Genomic DNA, 19755 nt, shown 5'->3' with positions numbered 1-19755 from the left:
GATGAGATTATTACATCTTTTAATATTATAGCTTTTAGCATTATAATCCAAATATGAATTGCATACATATCTGTTAAATGAATAAGTAATTGGCTTAATATTTCTATATCTTGGTATGTATATCTGTATAGAACAAAGTGCCATATATGTCTGATTATGTAATAATTATTATACTAACCTATATTTTGGAGGGAGTTGAAAACTGATTTAGAGAGAAAAGTTCTCAATTTGCTGAGTCATTTTAGGTACATAAATAAAATCCAGATGCCAAATTATTTTTACACTACAGGCTGAACCTGTTCTCATCAAAATCAGTTTGCATTTGGTGAAGGAGATATTCAATATAATTCAACAGCTTCTACTTTCCTATATATATCAGGGGCTAATTTTTCACTGAAGAGTCATTTAGTACAGTTATTTTTGGTTATTTTCGTTACTGTATTAAAAATAATTACTACTATCTGGAATGGACAAAAATGTATTTCATGGTGTTAATAACTGGGCTAAAAATATTCAAACATCCCACTGAAATTATGCTTTAAGCAAAAAGTGAGATGCTTTTGTTTATTTTCATCTAATTTTCTATTCTATAGGATGTATTGATATTTTGTCAAAACATCTCAAAACACATGACTTTGAACAGATGGATTTTATTTGATTTTTGTTGTTTGTGCCAATATTATTTTACGTTAAGTGCATTTGATTTTTCACAATCTCTTCAGCATTGTCTTCAGGGATGGAAGAAAAGAGTAACACTTGCAAAGTGTCTCCTATGTGTCTGACACTATCCTGTAGCTTTTTTTTGCATTGCCTTTCTTTAACCACCTCCACAACATTTTGAGTTATGTACTATTCATACCAGTTTTACGACAAAGCAGCTGAGACTGCTAAGGAGGGTTAGAAACTTGCCGTAGGTTGTTCAGCATACAAAAAAGCTGATAACTCATTGTTTTTCTCTTGACTTTCACATCCTTGTTCTTTCTACCTTTGATCATCACTCCAATTGCCAAGAAAACATTCTAGAAAATCAATGTAAATCCTTACTCCTTTATTGAATCCCACTTCTCCTTGATTATTTTTCTACTGCCAGTTCACATACATTTTACATTTATATGCCTATGTTTCACATTAATATTACCATCTATCCTCCTATCCTTGAATATTGTGAATGTCTTCACTCTCATGTAATCAATTATTCATTCCTTTAATTTTATTTTATTTAGAGTGGATAAGAAAATGTGCTAAGCTACCTCCAGCTGGAAGCAAAGCCTATAATGTCACTCCCTTAGCAGGAAGACAATATCCAAGCAACCTGTCAGGAGAAATGATAATGTTTCTGTGGAACTCACCCTGAGAATAAAAACTTCCTTTGTTACTGAGTAAATAAATCCATGTTTTCACCAGAATTTACCAGGAAGAAATTGTGATTTCAGAAGAGACTCAATCTGAGCTTTACTCTATTTCCATAGCTTTATGCTCAATATAGTCCTAAACAAGGCTTACAATGAAAAAGTGAACACTCTGGGAGGCTGAGGCGGGTTAATCACGAGGTCAGGAGTTCAAGACCAACCTGGCCAAGATGACGAAACCCTGTCTCTCCTAAAAAACTACAAAAATTAGCCAGGCGTGGTGGCAGGCACCTGTAAGCCCAGCTATTCGGGAGGCTGAGGCAGGAGAATCACTTGAACCTGGGTGGCAGAGGTTGCAGTGGGCCGAGATTGTGCCACTACACTCTAGCCTGGGCTGGGCAACAGAGTAAGGCTCCGTCTCAAAAAAAAAAAAAAAAAAAAAAAAAAAAGAATAAATAAACAAATAAATAAATAAAAAGAAAAAGAAAAAAAAGAGGAAAAAAAAGGAAATGAATACTATGTAATTGCACTATCAAAATAATAAGAGAGAAAAAGCCATTTTATATGGGAAAGGAGAAATTCAGTGTTAAGGCCCACTTTGTAGGATCTGTTTAGTTCCAGCAGTTAGGGTAGAACACACTTGTCCTGAGGGTGACAGCTTTGCTTTCTTTTGGTCTTCTACGAGAAGCAGAAGAGATGGCATAATTGTTTTAACTCTTTCTATTTTAAGAATTGGCTGATCTGAAAAAAATTAGTTTTCTCATAAAATGTTCATATAATTGATACTGGAGAAATGTTAAGTGACTCTTAGCCATAACTTATCCAAATCACATGGAGTAGCTCACCGTACTTTGCCTCAGTACCTCTTTATTTACCATACCGCATTTGAGAGCAGCAGTAGACTCACAAGCAAAGGTGATCCAACCTATTTATTTAAACTTTCGTGTATCTTATTCATTCATTATGATTAAGCTTCCTTCAGAATTCAACTTTGAAGCAAACAAAACAAATTTTTTTTAAAAGACCTCATAAACGAAGCTATATTTTCAATGATTTCAAGATGCCAATCTTCCCTATCAAATTAAACTTAGACTATTTATTTATCTACTGGGCCCAACATATGCTGGCCCTAGCTTTTTATATACTCTGGTCCCTTTCATATACTCTGTGTTGCAGCAAAACAAAACAAACAAAATAAAAATAGTCTATTATCCTGCATATTAAGTAGATAAGTCACTGAAAGGAAAGAAACAGAGCTAATTGTGGTCTAAAGGTTATAATTAAGACTCAATATTAGATGCTGCCTAATTTTCTAACAAAATAACAAGGGTCGGATCACAAGCTCCCTCCCATCCCACAACCCCAACTCTGCTCTAATGGATCAGGTTCCCTCGCTGAAAAATCCTCTTTATCAAGGGGGTCAGGAATTTCCGTTTCCTGCCAGTCTGAGGAACTATTCAGCGGAGCCAACCAAGTTTCCCTGTAGGACATAGGGGCGCTCCAACCTTCTGATACTGAAAACCCAGCCTTGCACAGGCTCTGGTTGTTCAGTGTTCCCCAGTACAACCCCGTGTGGCTCTGTGTCATGTGTGGTGTCCTGTTGCCCCAAACTTTGAGCATATGTGACTAATAAGCTGCTGTTGATGTCATCTGTCTAGTGTCAGGTGCAATGTGCTCAGCCCTCGCCATAACCCCAGGACAGGCAGGAATCTGTCCCTCACCACCAGGATGATTAGGAGGCAATTAAATTATTAAATATTGGACAAAATATCAACCTGATAACTAACCAAAGAAATAATACTTAGAGCAAAATTATATAAAATTTGGCTTCTGAACTAAGTTACAATATCTTTTTGTGGTAATTATATGATTTAAAATTTCTATAGTGGAAAATGAATGAAAAACAATTTCTTAGTTTGGGAGTGCAAAGTAGCAGAACTTTTCTGACAAGAAATTTGAGAAGATGTTTAAGGAACGTCTAAAATATCCTTTTCCTTTTACTCACTGATTTTACTTCTGTAAATATATTCTAAGGGAATAATAAACAATAAGGCAGCATTTTTTCATTGCAGCATTGTTTATATAATAATGGAAAGGGGGAGAAGACATAAATGCCAATCAATTAGAAAGTGGTTGAAGTAAATAATTAAACATCTATACAATGTAATAAAATCCAGTCATTACATTTATGTTTGTGAAGAGCTTTTGAGGTAAAAGGAAAATGTATTTACTGGGCAATTTATACCATATTAAAGATATGTATCTGAACTATATTACAATATACTTTCAACTTTTAGTGTGTGTGCACACGTGTATAAAAAAGGCAGGAAGTAAAGGAAAAAATATAAATTGTAAAATTATGGCTTCTATTTTTAGCTTTATAATTTTTACCACTACCATATTTTATAGGAAATATTTTACATATTACAATATATTATTTTATTATATATACATACATGCAAATATATACATTTATAAGTATACATAGAAGAAGAAGGCTGAGAATGATACATGCATTTATCATTTAGCTACTGTAAGCTGAAAGCTAGGGGGACATTTGCCTTTGAGATCTCTAGCTATAAAGGAAAGCAGAGTAACAAAAATATTCATGAGAAAATGGGGAAATATGTGTTCTCTATATTCCATTGGTAAAATTATTTGAACAAAGAGCATTGCAAAAATTTGTACATGTTAATATATGTACACATAGTTTATGAAACGTATTTTAATTTTCAACATATAGCTTCATGTGTTCATTGTTTCAGGTACATTAGCTCCACTTCAAGTGGGAAGTTCTTTAAGCAAGGACTCTACCACAGACTTTTCCCATACCTATCAAAAAATGCTGCCTTATTGTTTATTATTCCCTTACAATATATTTACAGAAGTAAAATTAGAGAGTAAAAGGAAAAGGATATTTTGGACGTTCCTTAAACATCTTCTCAAGGCTGATTCCATATCCAATATTACATATCTACTTGTTTATAGTAGGAGATAGTTCTTTATTTATTGTGACTCTTCTTTCTGTTAGTCCACATTATTTAAAATAGATCTAACAGTTACAGAAGGTGGACAAATTGTGTTTATAGTATTTTTAATTATTTAGGTAGAACATGAGAATTTTGTTGTAGTTGCTTTTTTAAAACTAATCTGCTGATCACAATATTATATCTTTGAGAACTGTCAATAGGATATATAGAACTATTCTTACCACGTTTCATCTACAGTCTGAATATAAATCTCTGAATAATTTCTATTTTAGGTTTGTAGATTTTCATTATAAACACTTATAATCAAGGAAAAAAGAGGAGAATATTTGTATTTGGAAGAAATAATCATACTTTCAAGTTATTTCAGAAAAAAAAGAAAACCTTTAACTACAAAGAAAGTAATATATTTATTTTTATATTTCATGTCCCCTAAATATTTATGATTATCACTATTTTCTTTAGATTTCTGCATATATAATTTACTTGGTTGCATAGTGGGACTAATAAATTTACGCAAATAAGATCAATATTACAAGTGTAATAAATTTAATTCAAAAAATCTTCCCCTATATTTGACAGAGGGCTTATTGCTGTGTTTATTTGTATGTATGCATATATGTACCTTCCCTGCAAAATGAATACATAATCAACTCAGTGTTTTCACATATTGCCAGTGGTGGAAATTCCATTGATAAATACAAGAAAATGGAAAGTCTGACTAGCTATTTTTGTCTTTTTTAACAGCTGTTCTTAATCACTTCTACTCAGATTTTTAAAATTTTAGGTAGAAAAACTTTACCACTGAGTAGCAATGAAGGCAAGGAGAGGTAAGAATTCTATAACAGGATGAGGACACAGTCTGTGAGTTTAATCATGGCTGATTGTCAGCTTTCTTTAGGATTCTAAGAATGTCACAATCTTCCTCAGAAACTTAATGGACTCATTTATGAAACATTGATAAGATATCTGAACTATTTTCTTCAGATTTCTGAGATCTCTCAGAATATTGTTGTCTCTTTCAGTCTGATTCAATTATTTAGAATTGTTATTAGGTTGTCAGATGAGTAATTCTGGCTGGTATATTAGAAAGAGGTACATTAGGCCTGCAGCTTTCTTTTTTATGCACATGAAATCAATACTATAATGGAATATTTAGAAACCATCATTTATAGAATCTTATGCCAAAACAAAATTCATTCATTACCTGTGTTTTATTTTATATGTAATACTTTAAATATTTAAGTATAAAAAAATTGTATAATCAAAACAATTTTGAGAATGACTAAAAAAATTCAGAGAAATATGGTGTTTTTATTACTATTTCAGGAAATACATTATAAAAGCTACCAAAATTATAATTAAATAGAAAGATCACAAAATAAAATAAATATAATTTTCTCCCAAAAAATGAGTTGTATAGCTGGACAAAACGTTAAAAAACAACCAAACATTTCAGCATTTTGGAAATTAAACAAAGGTCTGTAACAAACTGAGCAGCATTTGTTCATGAGAAGCTGCTGATCTTCAAGTAAGAACACTAGTGTATTAGTCTGTTTTCACACTGCTGATAAAGACATACCCAAGACTGGGCAATTTCCAAAGAAAGAGGTTTATAATGGACTTACAGTTCCACGTGGCTGGGAAAGGCTCACAATAATGGCGGAAGGCAAAAAGTCACACCTCAGTGGATGCGGAAGGCAAAGAGAGAGGTTGTGCAGGGAAACTCCTCCTTATAAAACCATCAGATCTCATGAGACTTATTCACTATCATGAGAACAGCACGGGAAAAACTTTCCCCCATGACTCATATACCTCCCACCGGGTGCCTCCTACAACACGTGGGTATTCAAGATGACATTTGAGTTGGGGGCACAGTCAAACTATATCAACTGGGAATATTGGTCGTGATTGGCTTGGGCTGCTTCCATCTCCAGCTCAGTTGTCATGATAGCTCTATTGGACAGGGCAGGGTATGAAAACCAGAAGCTTTATTGCTGGAGGGGATGAAACAAGTGGTAGACTTGCAAATTATTTGGGGGTTAAACTGGGAGACTAGGAATTAGGACATCCATAAATAGATTTAATAAGTTCTCAATATATCCCTGGGTAAATGGAGGCTGAGTGCACGTTTGGCAGAAACCAGAGAGAGCCCAAACTGTTCACACAAATTTAACCAAAAGAAGGTTACACAGATGTGCGGCACAGAGAGAAGTTTCAGTGGAAAGTAAAATCATAGTCATACTTGGAAACTGTCAGACTCACAAACTGCTTGTGCTTTGAATGTCTCTCCATTTTATATACAAATTTATCAACAAAGTTTTGCAAATCTTAATGAAGTCAAAATAATTAGATCATAAAAAATAGGTACAAATAGGTTTTCCAACTACAATGAAACTAAGTTAAACATCAAGAACAGAAAGAGATTGGAAAAATCCCCAAACATTAGGGAATGTAAAAGCATGTTTCTAAATAAACAATAGGTAAAAGAAGAAATTACAAGGGAATTAAGAAATCTTTTGAACTGAATAAAAATGAAAAAAAAAAAAATGCATGGGATGCAGTAAAACAGTCCTTAAAGGAAAATACTTTGTTTTAAATGTCTATGTCAGAAAACAAGAAAGCTCTCCAACTAATTAATTTTTCACCTTAAGAATCTAGGAGAAAAAAGCTAACTAAAAAATAAATGAAAGAAAAGAGATAGATGATATGTAGACCAGAAATCAGTAAAATAGAGCACAAAAAAATAATGGAGAAAAAATCAATAAAAGCAAAAGTTGAGTCTTTGAAAAGATTGGCAAAATTGATAAATCTTCAACTAGCTTTACTAAGAAAAAATTGAAGACACCATAATAAAAATTAGGAATAAAAAAGGGTTTCACTGTGTGACCTAAGAGAAGTGAAAAGAATAAAGTATTATGAATACATTTGTGACAATAATCATAAAACATAGGTGAAATGAATACACTTTTAGAAAGACTCAAATTACCAAAATTGATTCAAGAAGAATGAGAACATTTAAATAGTCTTATAACAAACAAAGGCATTGAGTTAGTAACTGGATGTCTTCTTACTGCAAAAGAATGCTTAGGCCAGGTGATTTCATTGGTGGATTCTACCAAATATTCAAAAAATGAATACTACTAATTCTTCACAAACTCTATAGAAAAACAGAGCCAGAAATACTTCCCAACACATTCTACATGGTCAGTATTATGAGATTACTCAAAGATATCACAAGAAAACAAATCTACAGAATAATATCACTCATGAATATCAACATACAATTACTTAAAGCAAACTAAATCATGAAACATTGCTGGCAAGAACACAAAATGACACACTCACCTTGACTATGTGGCAGTTTCTTAAGTAGTTAGACAGAAACTTATCATACAACCCACAAATTTTATGTCTAGTAAACTACCCAACAAAAATTACATATTATATATCTATACTAAAATGTGCATGCAAATATTATTTAAAATATGGGGAAAAATCTCACAGAAAAACAAAATGTTGACTTTTTAAACAATGAGACATATTTAGCAATAAAAAGGAGCAAACCGGTGGCACATGCTACAACTAACCTAAAACTAGTAACCTAAAAAACTGGTCAATGAGAGAAATCAGACACCAAAACTGTACATTGAATGATCCAATTTATATGAAATGCCTGGAAAAGGCAAACTTACAGAGACAAAAAGTAAATCAGTAGTTAGTTTTTGGATGAGGGATGTTGGAAGCAGAGATTGCTAAATCTCTAAAACAGGATTGTGGTGATGATTGCACAACTCCGTAAATGTATTAAAGTCATTGATTTGTACACTAACAATAGATATTTATGATATGTAAGCTATATCCAAGAAAACTGTTAAAATAATGATAATAATAATAATATAAAGTTATCCACATGTGGTACTACTGCCAACTAGGATCCAATGAGATCTGTCATAATTTGTCTCTGTTTCTAAAAACTCATAAAGATGGTGACTAATGCAGAACAGAAAATGAGCCTCTATTTCCTAAGAAGACAATGCTATCTTTTCAAAAGTGTTCTTCACTATTATAATTGCTAAGTCTTTCTAGCCTTGCAGATGTAGCCAGTCCATTATAGAACTGTACATAGCAAATGCCTTCCTTAAAAACCAGAAGAATTTCTTTGGCTTGTTTCAAACAGCTGTGTTTCTGAAGCCATAAGATGGAGTTTCAAATAAGAAATAAAAGGAGACTTATTTTTTTGAGCATCACATTTTGTTCTTTTTTTTTTTTTCTGTTCATTTCACTTTAAGAGAAGAGGAAATAACATTTGTTGAGCATACAGTAAGTACAATACTTTGTGTTAGGTTCACTTACAATGATGAGATACACGGAGTTCATTTTATTTACAGATGAACAAACTTATTCTCAAAATTTACATGTGTTAGAGCTGAATTTCAACACAGGTATTTATAATTCCAAAACTTATTACCTATTCTCTCCACTCTGTTGCCTTGTGTTTTGCTGAGGACTTTCAAAACTATTGTACAGTTGTTGATAAACACTTATATCTTTGAAGTTAACAGGTTAAAAGTTAAAGGATATATTTTCTAAAAATTGTGAACCATTTAATAGAAGATTACATGCCTGTGTTTCTCTCTAGGTACATTAAAAATTATAAATCATGGTGCACCTGTATAGCTGTGTGTATATACACACACATACATAGTTATGGGTATGAACAATAACTTTATAAATTCCTTGACTGTTGTCTCAGTTGTTCCTAAAATTTTGTAGTAATAATTACTTACATTTCAGGTCCTCCTACTAAATTGTTAGTACATTAAAAATCTGGGTCTTTGTTGTGTTCACTCTATTAATCTAGCACCCAACAATATTTAAGTCATACCATGGATGATAAATGAATGATCATCAATGAATAAATATTTAAAAATGTATCCACTATGAGTTACAGAAACAGTTTATTTTATGCTGTATATATTTTTTAATAAGGAGAAAAAAGTATATTTCCTTTTTGAAAAAAAATTTCACTGCAGATATTGTTACAGCAGTGGCTTTCAAGCTTTTGGTTTGGGGAAACATATATCCTCTTTAATATTACTGAGTATCTCAAGCAATTTTTCTTTATATATGTTACAGCTATGTATATTTTCCATATTATAAGTTAAAATTGAGAATTAAAAATATTTATTAACACATTTAAAATAATAAACTTGTTCCATGTTAAAATAAATATTTTATTAAAAATAACTATTTTATAAGCAAAATTCATGAGAAGGGGAATGCTGTTTTAAATTTTTGTAAATCGGCTTAATTTGGACTTAATAGAAGCCTGTTGAATTTTCACAGCTACTTCTGTATCAAATCTCTTGTGAAGTCACACATTAAATAACTTCTGAAAAACTATATTGTATATTCAAAAAAGGATGAGCATGAAAAAGGCAAATTCTGCCTTTGCATTACTATTAAAATAGTCTTGAATTGTGGACCCCCCTGAAAGAATCTTTGAGATCATGAGGGTCCCACTGACATTATTTTGAGAACCACACAGGAGAACATTAAAAACTAAACAAAATGAACCATTACTTCTCTCTTCTATTCTGAAATTATTTTTGTTTTCCTAAATAATTTTTTTCTTTTATTTCCCAGGTACGCTTGTTTTATATAACTTTTATAAACTATTTATAAAGTTAGAACTGTCTATTAAAATATTATAAAAGGTTCACAGTAGTTTTACTATCAATGAGTTTATGTAACCAAAATTAAAATTCACTAATGGCCATTTTCCACCATAAAAGAACAGATATACTACATTTTATTCTTTACTACTTTGTTGCTTAAATCTTTGTCTTGTCTCACAAAGACAGCTAAATTATTAGTTTTGCTAGCTTTTTCACTATTGATGAAGCTTTTGCATACCGCTGTTTCACTGTGAACATGAAAAACAAACAGTAATTATACAATTTTATTATGGAAAATTTAAATATATGGAAATGTAATGTAAGACTACAATAAAATCCAATGTGGTTAACTCTAAGTCCAACAATCAACAAATTATGTTCAATTTTATTTCATCTACATCTCCACCATTCTCTACACTTAGCTAATTTTGAAGTAAATTTCAGATGATATCATTTAATCTGTAAATATTTTAGTTTGCATTTCCAAAAGATACATTCAGTGGTAATTATAGTTAATAACAATATATTGTATTATAGAACAATGCTAAGACAGTTGTTGTAATAACTCTAGCTAATTAATATAAGCATTATCTCATGTAGTTATCATTGTTTCATGAAACATATAAACTTGTATATATACTTCAAAACATCATGATGTATATGATACCACTTTATCAAACAATTTAAAAAATACATAAATTCAATTAAAACATTAACATATAAATGAAAGTATAGCTAACAATAAATCCTTAATATTACCAAATATTTAGTCAATCAAAGTAGGCTTTTTGTTGAGCAGAAAATGACACAGAGACTAGCCAGGAGTGTAAATGTTCTTTGCCATCGTTTCCCTGGCACTGGTTTAAAACTTCCAGACACTGTCAAAGATTGTAACTTCTGGTTCTAGCCTCATATGTGGATGTATTTAAAACAATTAAAAGTAGAAGTAGAATATAAAATGCAGATTGTTTTAAAAGACTTAATATAGTATGGGATTATTTTTCCTAAGACATATGGAAAATGTATTCAGTAATAATCAATACAGGGTAACTATAACAAGGAAACCATTTTTAGTATTACTCTAGGTAGATATTAAAAGAAAAAGGGGCATTCACAGAAAAGATATAGTACATTACTAGCAAATTTATTGTCCAAAACAATAACCTTTTTTCTTTCTGTGAAATGTATATATGGAAGAAATTAAATTTACTTTTGAGACTAGACTATTTACTAAAGAGCTAGCATTTATTTTTGCAATGTTATATTTTAAAACTTGTTTCTAGTTAAAGTAAAATAATAACTAAAGAGTAGGAAAGATAAATAATAAGGTTGAAGGAATAGTTCTTTTTTTTTTGTAGAGTACTTATATGTATATTTTTTATTATACTTCATGTTCTAGGGTACATGTGCACAATGTGCAGGTTTGTTACATATGTATACATGTGCCATGTTGGTGTGCTGCACCCACTAACTCATCATTTACATTAGGTATATCTCCTAATGCTATCCCTCCCCGCTCCACCCACCCCACAACAGGAATAATTCTTAATAGAGTATAAAATAATACAGCTAGAAAACAGGCACATTGGCATAGGTTCTGATGATTTAGGAAAAAAATGATTTTAAGATTTCCACTGTACATCATGAAAAAATAATTTTGGCATTGTTAGAAAATATTATGTTGTTTTGCTTTATGAGCTGGAGGAAACTGAAATCGTTTTTAGCAAGTAATTACTTCCACAAAAGGAGCCCTTGGATTTTAAGATTCACCCTGGAATTTTCATCAGTACTTAAAATACAGTTTGAACAGCAATAAAACTTGAAAGTCTGAATTATCTGTCTCTGGCAGAAGAAAAGTTACCTACTCTTAAAAGGAAAACAACATTAGCTTCCTAATCAATTCATTTTCTGTGAAAATAAGAAGAAATTTGCTCAAAGCAAAACCTGTTCCACGTCCACATGTTCCATTTTCTAAGATCTGCAAGGAACAATAGCAATTACAGTAAAGAAAGACCCTGTTTGTTATATCAGTGCTTAAAAAAGAAAATACAGTACATATACCATGTTAGATGTACTGCCTATACATATATAATACATAAATTATACGTATTTGAATATTTTCTATTGATGCACATTGTCCATGAAATTCGAAGAACATACTTGACCAAAAATATAGGTAATACTCATTTTTTGAAATTTCATTAACTTGGAACAATTTATATTTCATCTCATTGATTTAAATATGAACTATTTAATTGTAATATAAAAATTTCATATATCTTTCAAAAAGCTTCCAGGTCATGAAAGGCAAAGGAGGATTGAGGACCTATCAGATTGGAGGAGATGCAAGAGTCAAACAATTAAATGCAATGTGGGATCCTGAACTGGATCCTGAACTGGATCCTGGACCAGAAAAAAAAAAAAATGGTGGGTTAGTGGAGAAACTCAACATTTGTATAAGGCTTATAGATATTTTAATATTATCATATATATGTTAATTTCCTGGGTTTGATCACTTTTTTGGGATTAGAAGTTAACATTAGTAATGTTGGGCAAAGAGTGGGCAAAAGGAATGTCTGTATTACATTTGGAAATCCAAAATTATTTCCAAATAAAAAGATCACTATTAGCTTTGGCTTATAAAGGAACACAAACAAACAAAACCCCAGCATAAATTGAGTGTTCAAGTTGAGTAGAAATAGGGGAATTTATTCCTTAGAAGAATTCAAGACAGATTTTTAATTTCCTATGTAAGAACGTCTTGTATTCCTACAACCAGTGACCATATTTCTTAATACAGCAATTCCTGCGAAGCATTGTAATACCAGGTGCATTAAAACATATGGTTAATGAAAAGAATGATGCAAATATGTACCATTTAGTACCTCCTCATATTGATGATCATGTCATAAATGTCTTTTATGTTCAAATGTATATCCTGCTTGTTTTTTTACATTTCTAAAAACACAATTTTGATATAAAAAGTTTTCCAAAATGTCCTGAGTCATGTAAAATGAAACCCAAATGTCAGTACATATGTCAATCTGACATTAGAATAAAAAAAAAATTAGATTATATGATTTGCTTTACCTGAAACTGTGTGATCCTTTGAGTCTCTTGTTATTTTTATCCTTGCGTGAGGAAAGATGTAGTGCATAGTTTTCCCGTTCATCTGTATGATCTAAGACATACATGTAATAAGGTAAAAAACCAACATTAAAGATACTTAAAGTGCAATATATACAATGAGAATGGTTCATTTCAAAGCACATTGATTAAATCAATGGAACATAGTAGGAGATTCTCACATGATGGCAATTTAAACACCTTACATGAACACTATATAATGATATTGCTGGTTCTGAGTTCTTATGGTTTTTGCATTTGTAACCTATGGCTGTTGCGAACTGATTTGTTGTATTTGAAAAATTAATAAGTGCACGCAATAGGTTCTGAAGAACGTTTGTTACTACAGTAGTATGCAGTCAATACTGATGACCTCGGATAGAGAATGTATATGGAAAATGCCAGCTGCTGATTTTGCTCTGGACAGCCTAGGAATGGAAAAGCATTTTTAATTTTCAGCAATTAAGTGGTGCCGGGGAGAAAAAAACAGAGAAGATCCTCCTACTTTGACATCTCTATTATCATAATCAGGATTGCTTTATGTTTATGTTGCTTGATTTATTGTGGCATTGTACTTCTGCTGAGCCCATGTACTAGAAGTTTCATTGTAAACTAGATGCAGAGGCTAATTCTATATAAATAAATAAAGTCTTTGTTCACTTAATACTTTTTAAAATTCAAAGCTTGCATTATTGATAGTGTTATGTCTCCTAGACATTCCTTAGGGTAGAATAAGTAACACTTAAAGCTACTGTTGCAAATCTGAGATTTCAATTCTCATTATTGAGACTTGAATATGAGAATATTATAGACTGCATTATCTGTGTTTCCACCTGGTGAAATGAAGTTTCTGAAACAAAAGTAAATTGCAAAATGCAAACTTGTACTTTATATTTTATGGAACTTTGCTTTCAAAAGAGATTTATAAAATAATGAAAGACAGAAATGGCAAAATATTTACTCTTATCTGTATTAACAGGACTTTATTTGTATGGAATTTTGTATGTATTGTCATAAGAAAATTTTTGACTTAAATTACAACCAAAATAAAGTTTAATATAGATGAAGATTTCATATTACCTATTTTAGAATGTTTAAGAAGTGTGTTTCCAAAAGATGAAACAGAATTTAGGACTAAAGAGGTATACATTTTGTGAAGAAAGGTTCCTTAGAAAACTCTTGTGACCTTAATGTGTCCTAGTATTTCCAGCTGTAAAATTGTTAGAATTCTGGATTTTAAAAATAAAACAGATATTTTAAAAACTAAAGCTAAAATTTTAGCCTTTAGCTTTTTTTCTCTTTAGGAAAGAATAAGCTTAAGCAGGCCTTAGGTTAACATAAAATATTCCCTAAACAATAGCGAAATCCTGTTAAATCCAGGAATATTATGTGAATTCTGCAGAGTAAAACAAAAATACTGTTTACTAAATTATAAAAACATTAGGGCAAGTATAATAAGTCAATTCAGATAATTCATACTAATGTTAACTTTGTAAACCATGGAAAACCTTATTCATATTTGTAATAAGTGCTTACATTTTTCTTCTTTATCCCTCTCTTGCCTGCTGTTCACTCTTCTTTCCTGTCTCTATCTCTCTTGTCTGTCTCTCAGTCTGCCCCTCACTCTTTCCTTTCTCTTGGTTACTTTGCCCTCCCCACATCTTTTTCTCCTACTTTCTTTCCTTCTTCTTCCTTTCTTTTCCTTTCCTAATCTGCATTTAAAAATCTTTATTTTTTACTAAAAATAAAATCGTGTGTATTGAAAATTTTGTAACTATTAGGTATAACTGCACTTTGCTTTGGTACTGCAGATAAGTCAGTAAAATTGCATGTTACTTCATTTTATTTCAATCTGTTCTAATCTCAGATATTAGTTAATAATAATTCCAAAATGTTATTCTTTCCATTTGGTCAAAAATAAACTAAGAAAACACAATTTTGTCTTTTAGTATTCTTTCCAATTTTCAGACTGGGGAGATGTTGATGTAATCTCATAGTGAATCTATCACATAGTTTAGAAGAGTCATCATCAGGCTTCCTAATTTTTTCACCAGTTTTATCAAATAGCCACTGTTGCCTTTTATTTTATAGTAGAAGGAATGTTGCACATCTTAATTTTCTTGAATATTGCTTTCAGAGCATCTCAGATCATCTCCTATAGTTTCAGAGACTGTCTACGCTGTCTGCAAGCAGCTTCATAAATCCACTTAATAAATCAGAAACACGAAACTGCCATAATTATGAGCAGCATGATCAAAAGTCTATATGTCTTCCATGTATGAATAATTGTATGAGCTAGATGAATTTCAGTTTTTTAGTAACCACAGAGGGTGAATGTTGAGAGAGTCCTATAGCAGATGGGGTTATGGGTCGGAGTTGCTACTGCCAACTAAGAGTAAGCACAAAGCCAAGGGGCAGAACTGATGTCAAGTGGTGCTACATTCCTCTCCCCAAGGGGATGGTCTCTGTTATCACTGTCTTTTGGTGATTCCTCATTGATAGGATTACTGCCTATAGGCCTCCCAGAAAGAGGGCTGTTCTTCCCTACCTACAAATATTTCAAACAGAGTTATTTTCATGAATCAAGCCTGTATATATAAAGAGTATGTTAACAAAAAGGGAATGAATTGAGCCCTTTACTTCATACATGGAAGACAGATAGCCTTTATGCCCTTTTTGTTAACTTACTGTGTATTCCTACAGACATTCACCCATTCTCTCACTTAAATACCACACATTCTAGATGCAGGAGACAGAGTGCCCTGCTGGGTTCCTAGCACTGTACACATATATAACATGGTAGTTGGGATAGAGAGCTGCTGGCTCTCAAGAAGCTCACAGCCCAAGACCTAATACATGGGGTACTATTGGAGCACAAAGGAAGAACAGTTACCCCAGATTTCTGGGGAAGTAGGGGTGGTAGTGTCAGGGGAGTCTTCTTGCATGATGGGGCATGTACACAGACACCTGGGTGATGATTAGGGTTTGCCAAGGGATGAGTGGAGGAAAAGTGTCCAAGGAGAGAAAACAGAACATTCGAATTCCTAGAATCAAGAGAAAGAGTGGCTCTTTCGTGGGAATTTAATGTACCTCAATCAAGCAGTTGCAGATGAATTGCAGATGATGTGAGTATAAGTGCAGAAAGCGAAGGGATTTTATAATAGTCAAGAAGTGTTGACCTTTACAACTACCCTGTGAAAGGTATTAGTCTTATTTATAGAGTAAGTGACTAAAGTAAAATTTAAAAAATAAGAGATTAGGCTATCTGTGCAATTCACAAAGCAGAGCTGAATTTCTACTGAAGGCAGAGGTTAAGCATAGATAGATACATAGATAGATACACACACACATACACACATACATAAGAATACATATATATTTGAAATGAAGCAAATATGGATTTTTAGATTTGGTTTATTTTATAATTAATATGATTGTGTGTCTAATAAAAATTTTCAGAAATATTCTTCTATCCCTCTAATGTTTGTTTTATGCAAATGAGTTTTAAAAGGAGATAAATTAGTGTTTGCATTAGTATTATTGGTTTTATTACTTTTGCCTCCAAAGCATTTTATGAATATGAGTTCTTGTTATGCATATGTTTTCAAATAAAAGCATCTGAGTTTATTAGTACCAAGAGCTCAATATTAGCTTTTTATGATTAGAGATGCAAAGAAGTTAATAACATGATAATGCCATTTTGTGATTCTCCAAGTCAAAATATAGTTATGATGAGTTAAAGAGGGAGACAGTATTTGAAGATAAATAATAATGCAAAAAGCATGAATTTTGAATTTTATATAATTCAACTCTTGAACTTCACGTAATTAGAATGTATGTTATAGCAGAATCTATTTAGAAAAAAAATGATAAAGAAAAACAAATTATTTTCACAAAACTCAGCACATTTGTTACTTATTTGGGAAAGGGAGTGGTTATGATCTGGAAGGGACACACAGGGGTTTTGGGACAGGCAATGTTCCTTTTTTTGGCCTGTGTGGCGGTTTTATGGCTGTTCACTTTTAACTAGCTTATAACTTTGCATAGTTGCAGTTTCAGTAGTACATACATAGTTTTTTGTTTGTTTGTTTGTATGTTAGATGTGAAAATGTAAAAAATTATACAAATGTAAAAAATTACTTTTAGCAAGAATATACACATAATTATACTCACCTAACAAGAATCCTTATGTTTCTACTTGAGAAGATATAGCAAGAAATTTATTAAATGATTCTCAAAAATACCTTCTCTGCTTAATTTTGACATTATATTTGTCTATAATTATATATTATTTAAACCATTATTACTATGTACTCAGTAGACCAAAACCATAAATCTGTATATTAGCAACATAAAATTGAAACAAGAATGTCCTTAAAGATATGAATATTTCATTTACATATTTTTGGACTGGATACTTTAATATATATTCTTTAAATTACTTTAAATATATCCTCAAAGAATATTAGTTTGATAACTTAGGTGGAAAAGACTATTCTCAGTGCCCATGGAAACAGTAGTGTTGACAATAAATATTCCTGTTTGTTAATTACTAAACAAGCTGCCCTTTTTATGCAGTTGATCTTACTATGATTTTGTTAAAGTATCTGTGTTTTCTTTGACTTGTTCTAGGTTTGTGGGAAACACTAAACTTCAGAGAAGCAAATGAGATGGGTAAGATATAACAAATATTCCATTTTAGAGAGATTCATATAATAAACACATTTAAGGAAGTTATTTTTAACTGACAAATTTGTAGATAAAAGGAGGTAAATTTAAGATTTTAAATGTGCAGAATAATTTTATTAATTTTCTTACTTTCTAGCCAGATCTATTTGATGAGATTTCAAATACAACCACAAATACAATTTTAATAGCAAGACAAGCTAATGAAAGCATAGTTCAATACAGGCTGATATGTTTACACGAAGTTAAAAAAAAAAGGAATTATATTGACATTTTAATGGAGATAAACATAAGCCTAAACAAAATATGTATTAAAGATATCAAAAACTAAAGACAGAAATTTATAGTAGAGAGGAATTCTAAGAATTCTAGAAAATATGATAGTACATAGAAAAACAGAACAAAATTCTAAGAAAAAATTCTGTTTAATAGGTAGAAATTTGTCTATGAAAACTTAAATTGCTTAGAAAGAAATCAAATCTAAGAGTATAGACAATGTATTTTAGACAGTACTTATAAATGTCAAAGCCTTGTTTTCTTTTATACCTCAAAATGACAAACACTGAATTAAATTATAGTAAGTCTATATGGATCTTCTCAGTTGTTCAAAATACGGTTGTTTTCTATATCAATGAATCACTAAACAGGATGATTTAGGAGTTAATGTAAATAAAATAAGTCAACAATTTATTTTGGATATTTTAATAATCATAATGAGTACACAACCTGCGAATATCTGATCTGCTAAGGCAATTGATTTAAGGCCATTTGGCTTACATGAAGGTTCTCCTTCAATTCACTCAACTCAATCTTGTAGGTGTATTTCAAAATTCAATTCAAACATCACCTCATTTGCTCAAAAGTGAGTAAGATCATGAATTTTGGTGTCATATTTAATTGTGAAATTTACCTCAAAGTTTCAATTCTTCATCTATAAGAATACACTGATTAGTAATATCTACTTTATGTGAGTTATTCTGTATATAAAATTCAAAAATACATAAAAAAACAGCTAACATTTCCATGTAATAGATCCACTAAAATATCAGCTTCCTTTCTCCCCCAGGTTAAGCCTTCTTTCTATCCCAGCTCACTTGGTTTGGCCATCCTCTCACTTGTTCTTAGCATCTGAACAAGCATTGAAAATTACCCAAATTCATTTCACCCAGTCACCTGTAAGCTCTCAGAGCTCCATATATTCTTGTTGTAGAGCTGTGCTGGATATGTTATACAAACTTAATAATGATCTGTTGGAGGAATCAATCACTTAAATTGGTAGAAGTATCACAGTCCAATTTCAATCAGTCATAGTTGAGGAAGCAAGCTGTGTTACTCCTTTATGTTATTGGAAAAAAAAATTGTGAAATGAATGGACAAATATCTCATTCCTTTTAGGACAACTAAGACCATTCTAACATAGAAGTGAGTCTTTTTTGATAAATCTAAAAGAAATTGCTAAATATAGCACTTACTTGTTCTTGATGCTGGCTGAGTGGTCTAGAGTGGACCAATCTTTCTGGCAGTTTTCGGTCCAGACCATGTCCATTTTCCAGACGAGACTCCCTGGGTTTATCAAACCAATCTGTTTCCTCACGACGCAGATGATAGGCTTTGGACACCAAGGAAACATCATACATTGCAACGGCAAGTAATATAGATGATTGAGGGCAGCAGATGCTCTGTAGTACTAGCATGCACTAGGCTTGTTAACCATACATGCATTTCAAACACATTTCCCATTAGGACTAGAAAAATTATTTTTGTTATTATATCAAAAATCAAATTATGTCAAAAATTTTAAACCATAGAATAGCCTAGAAAAAATGACGCACACAGATGTTCACAATCTCAGAGCAAAACAAAACCAAATTTCAAATCAAGAGAAAAAAGAAATTTAGATCGTGATAAAATAAATAAATGAACAAG

The 19755-nt window shown here is 31.6% G+C and overlaps 1 protein-coding gene across 5 annotated transcripts in view; it reads right to left on the bottom strand.

The window, feature by feature from the left end:
* Positions 1-19755, bottom strand: part of PCLO (piccolo presynaptic cytomatrix protein) — a 408305-nt gene that overhangs the window by 134803 nt on the left and 253747 nt on the right. For all 5 annotated transcript variants that reach the window (XM_007982336.3, XM_073009167.1, XM_073009170.1 and 2 more), the window contains exons 8-9: positions 19302-19438; positions 13108-13198 (exon numbers count right to left, since the gene is read on the bottom strand). In XM_007982336.3, the coding sequence (XP_007980527.3) occupies positions 13108-13198; positions 19302-19438 (228 nt within the window). The remainder of the gene's footprint in view (positions 1-13107; positions 13199-19301; positions 19439-19755) is intronic.

Source organism: Chlorocebus sabaeus, chromosome 21, assembly GCF_047675955.1.
Source record: "Chlorocebus sabaeus isolate Y175 chromosome 21, mChlSab1.0.hap1, whole genome shotgun sequence".
In the NCBI taxonomy this organism is placed as follows: domain Eukaryota; kingdom Metazoa; phylum Chordata; class Mammalia; order Primates; family Cercopithecidae; genus Chlorocebus; species Chlorocebus sabaeus.
Note: the sequence above shows the minus strand (reverse complement) of the source record. Positions and strands in the feature narration are given on the sequence as shown.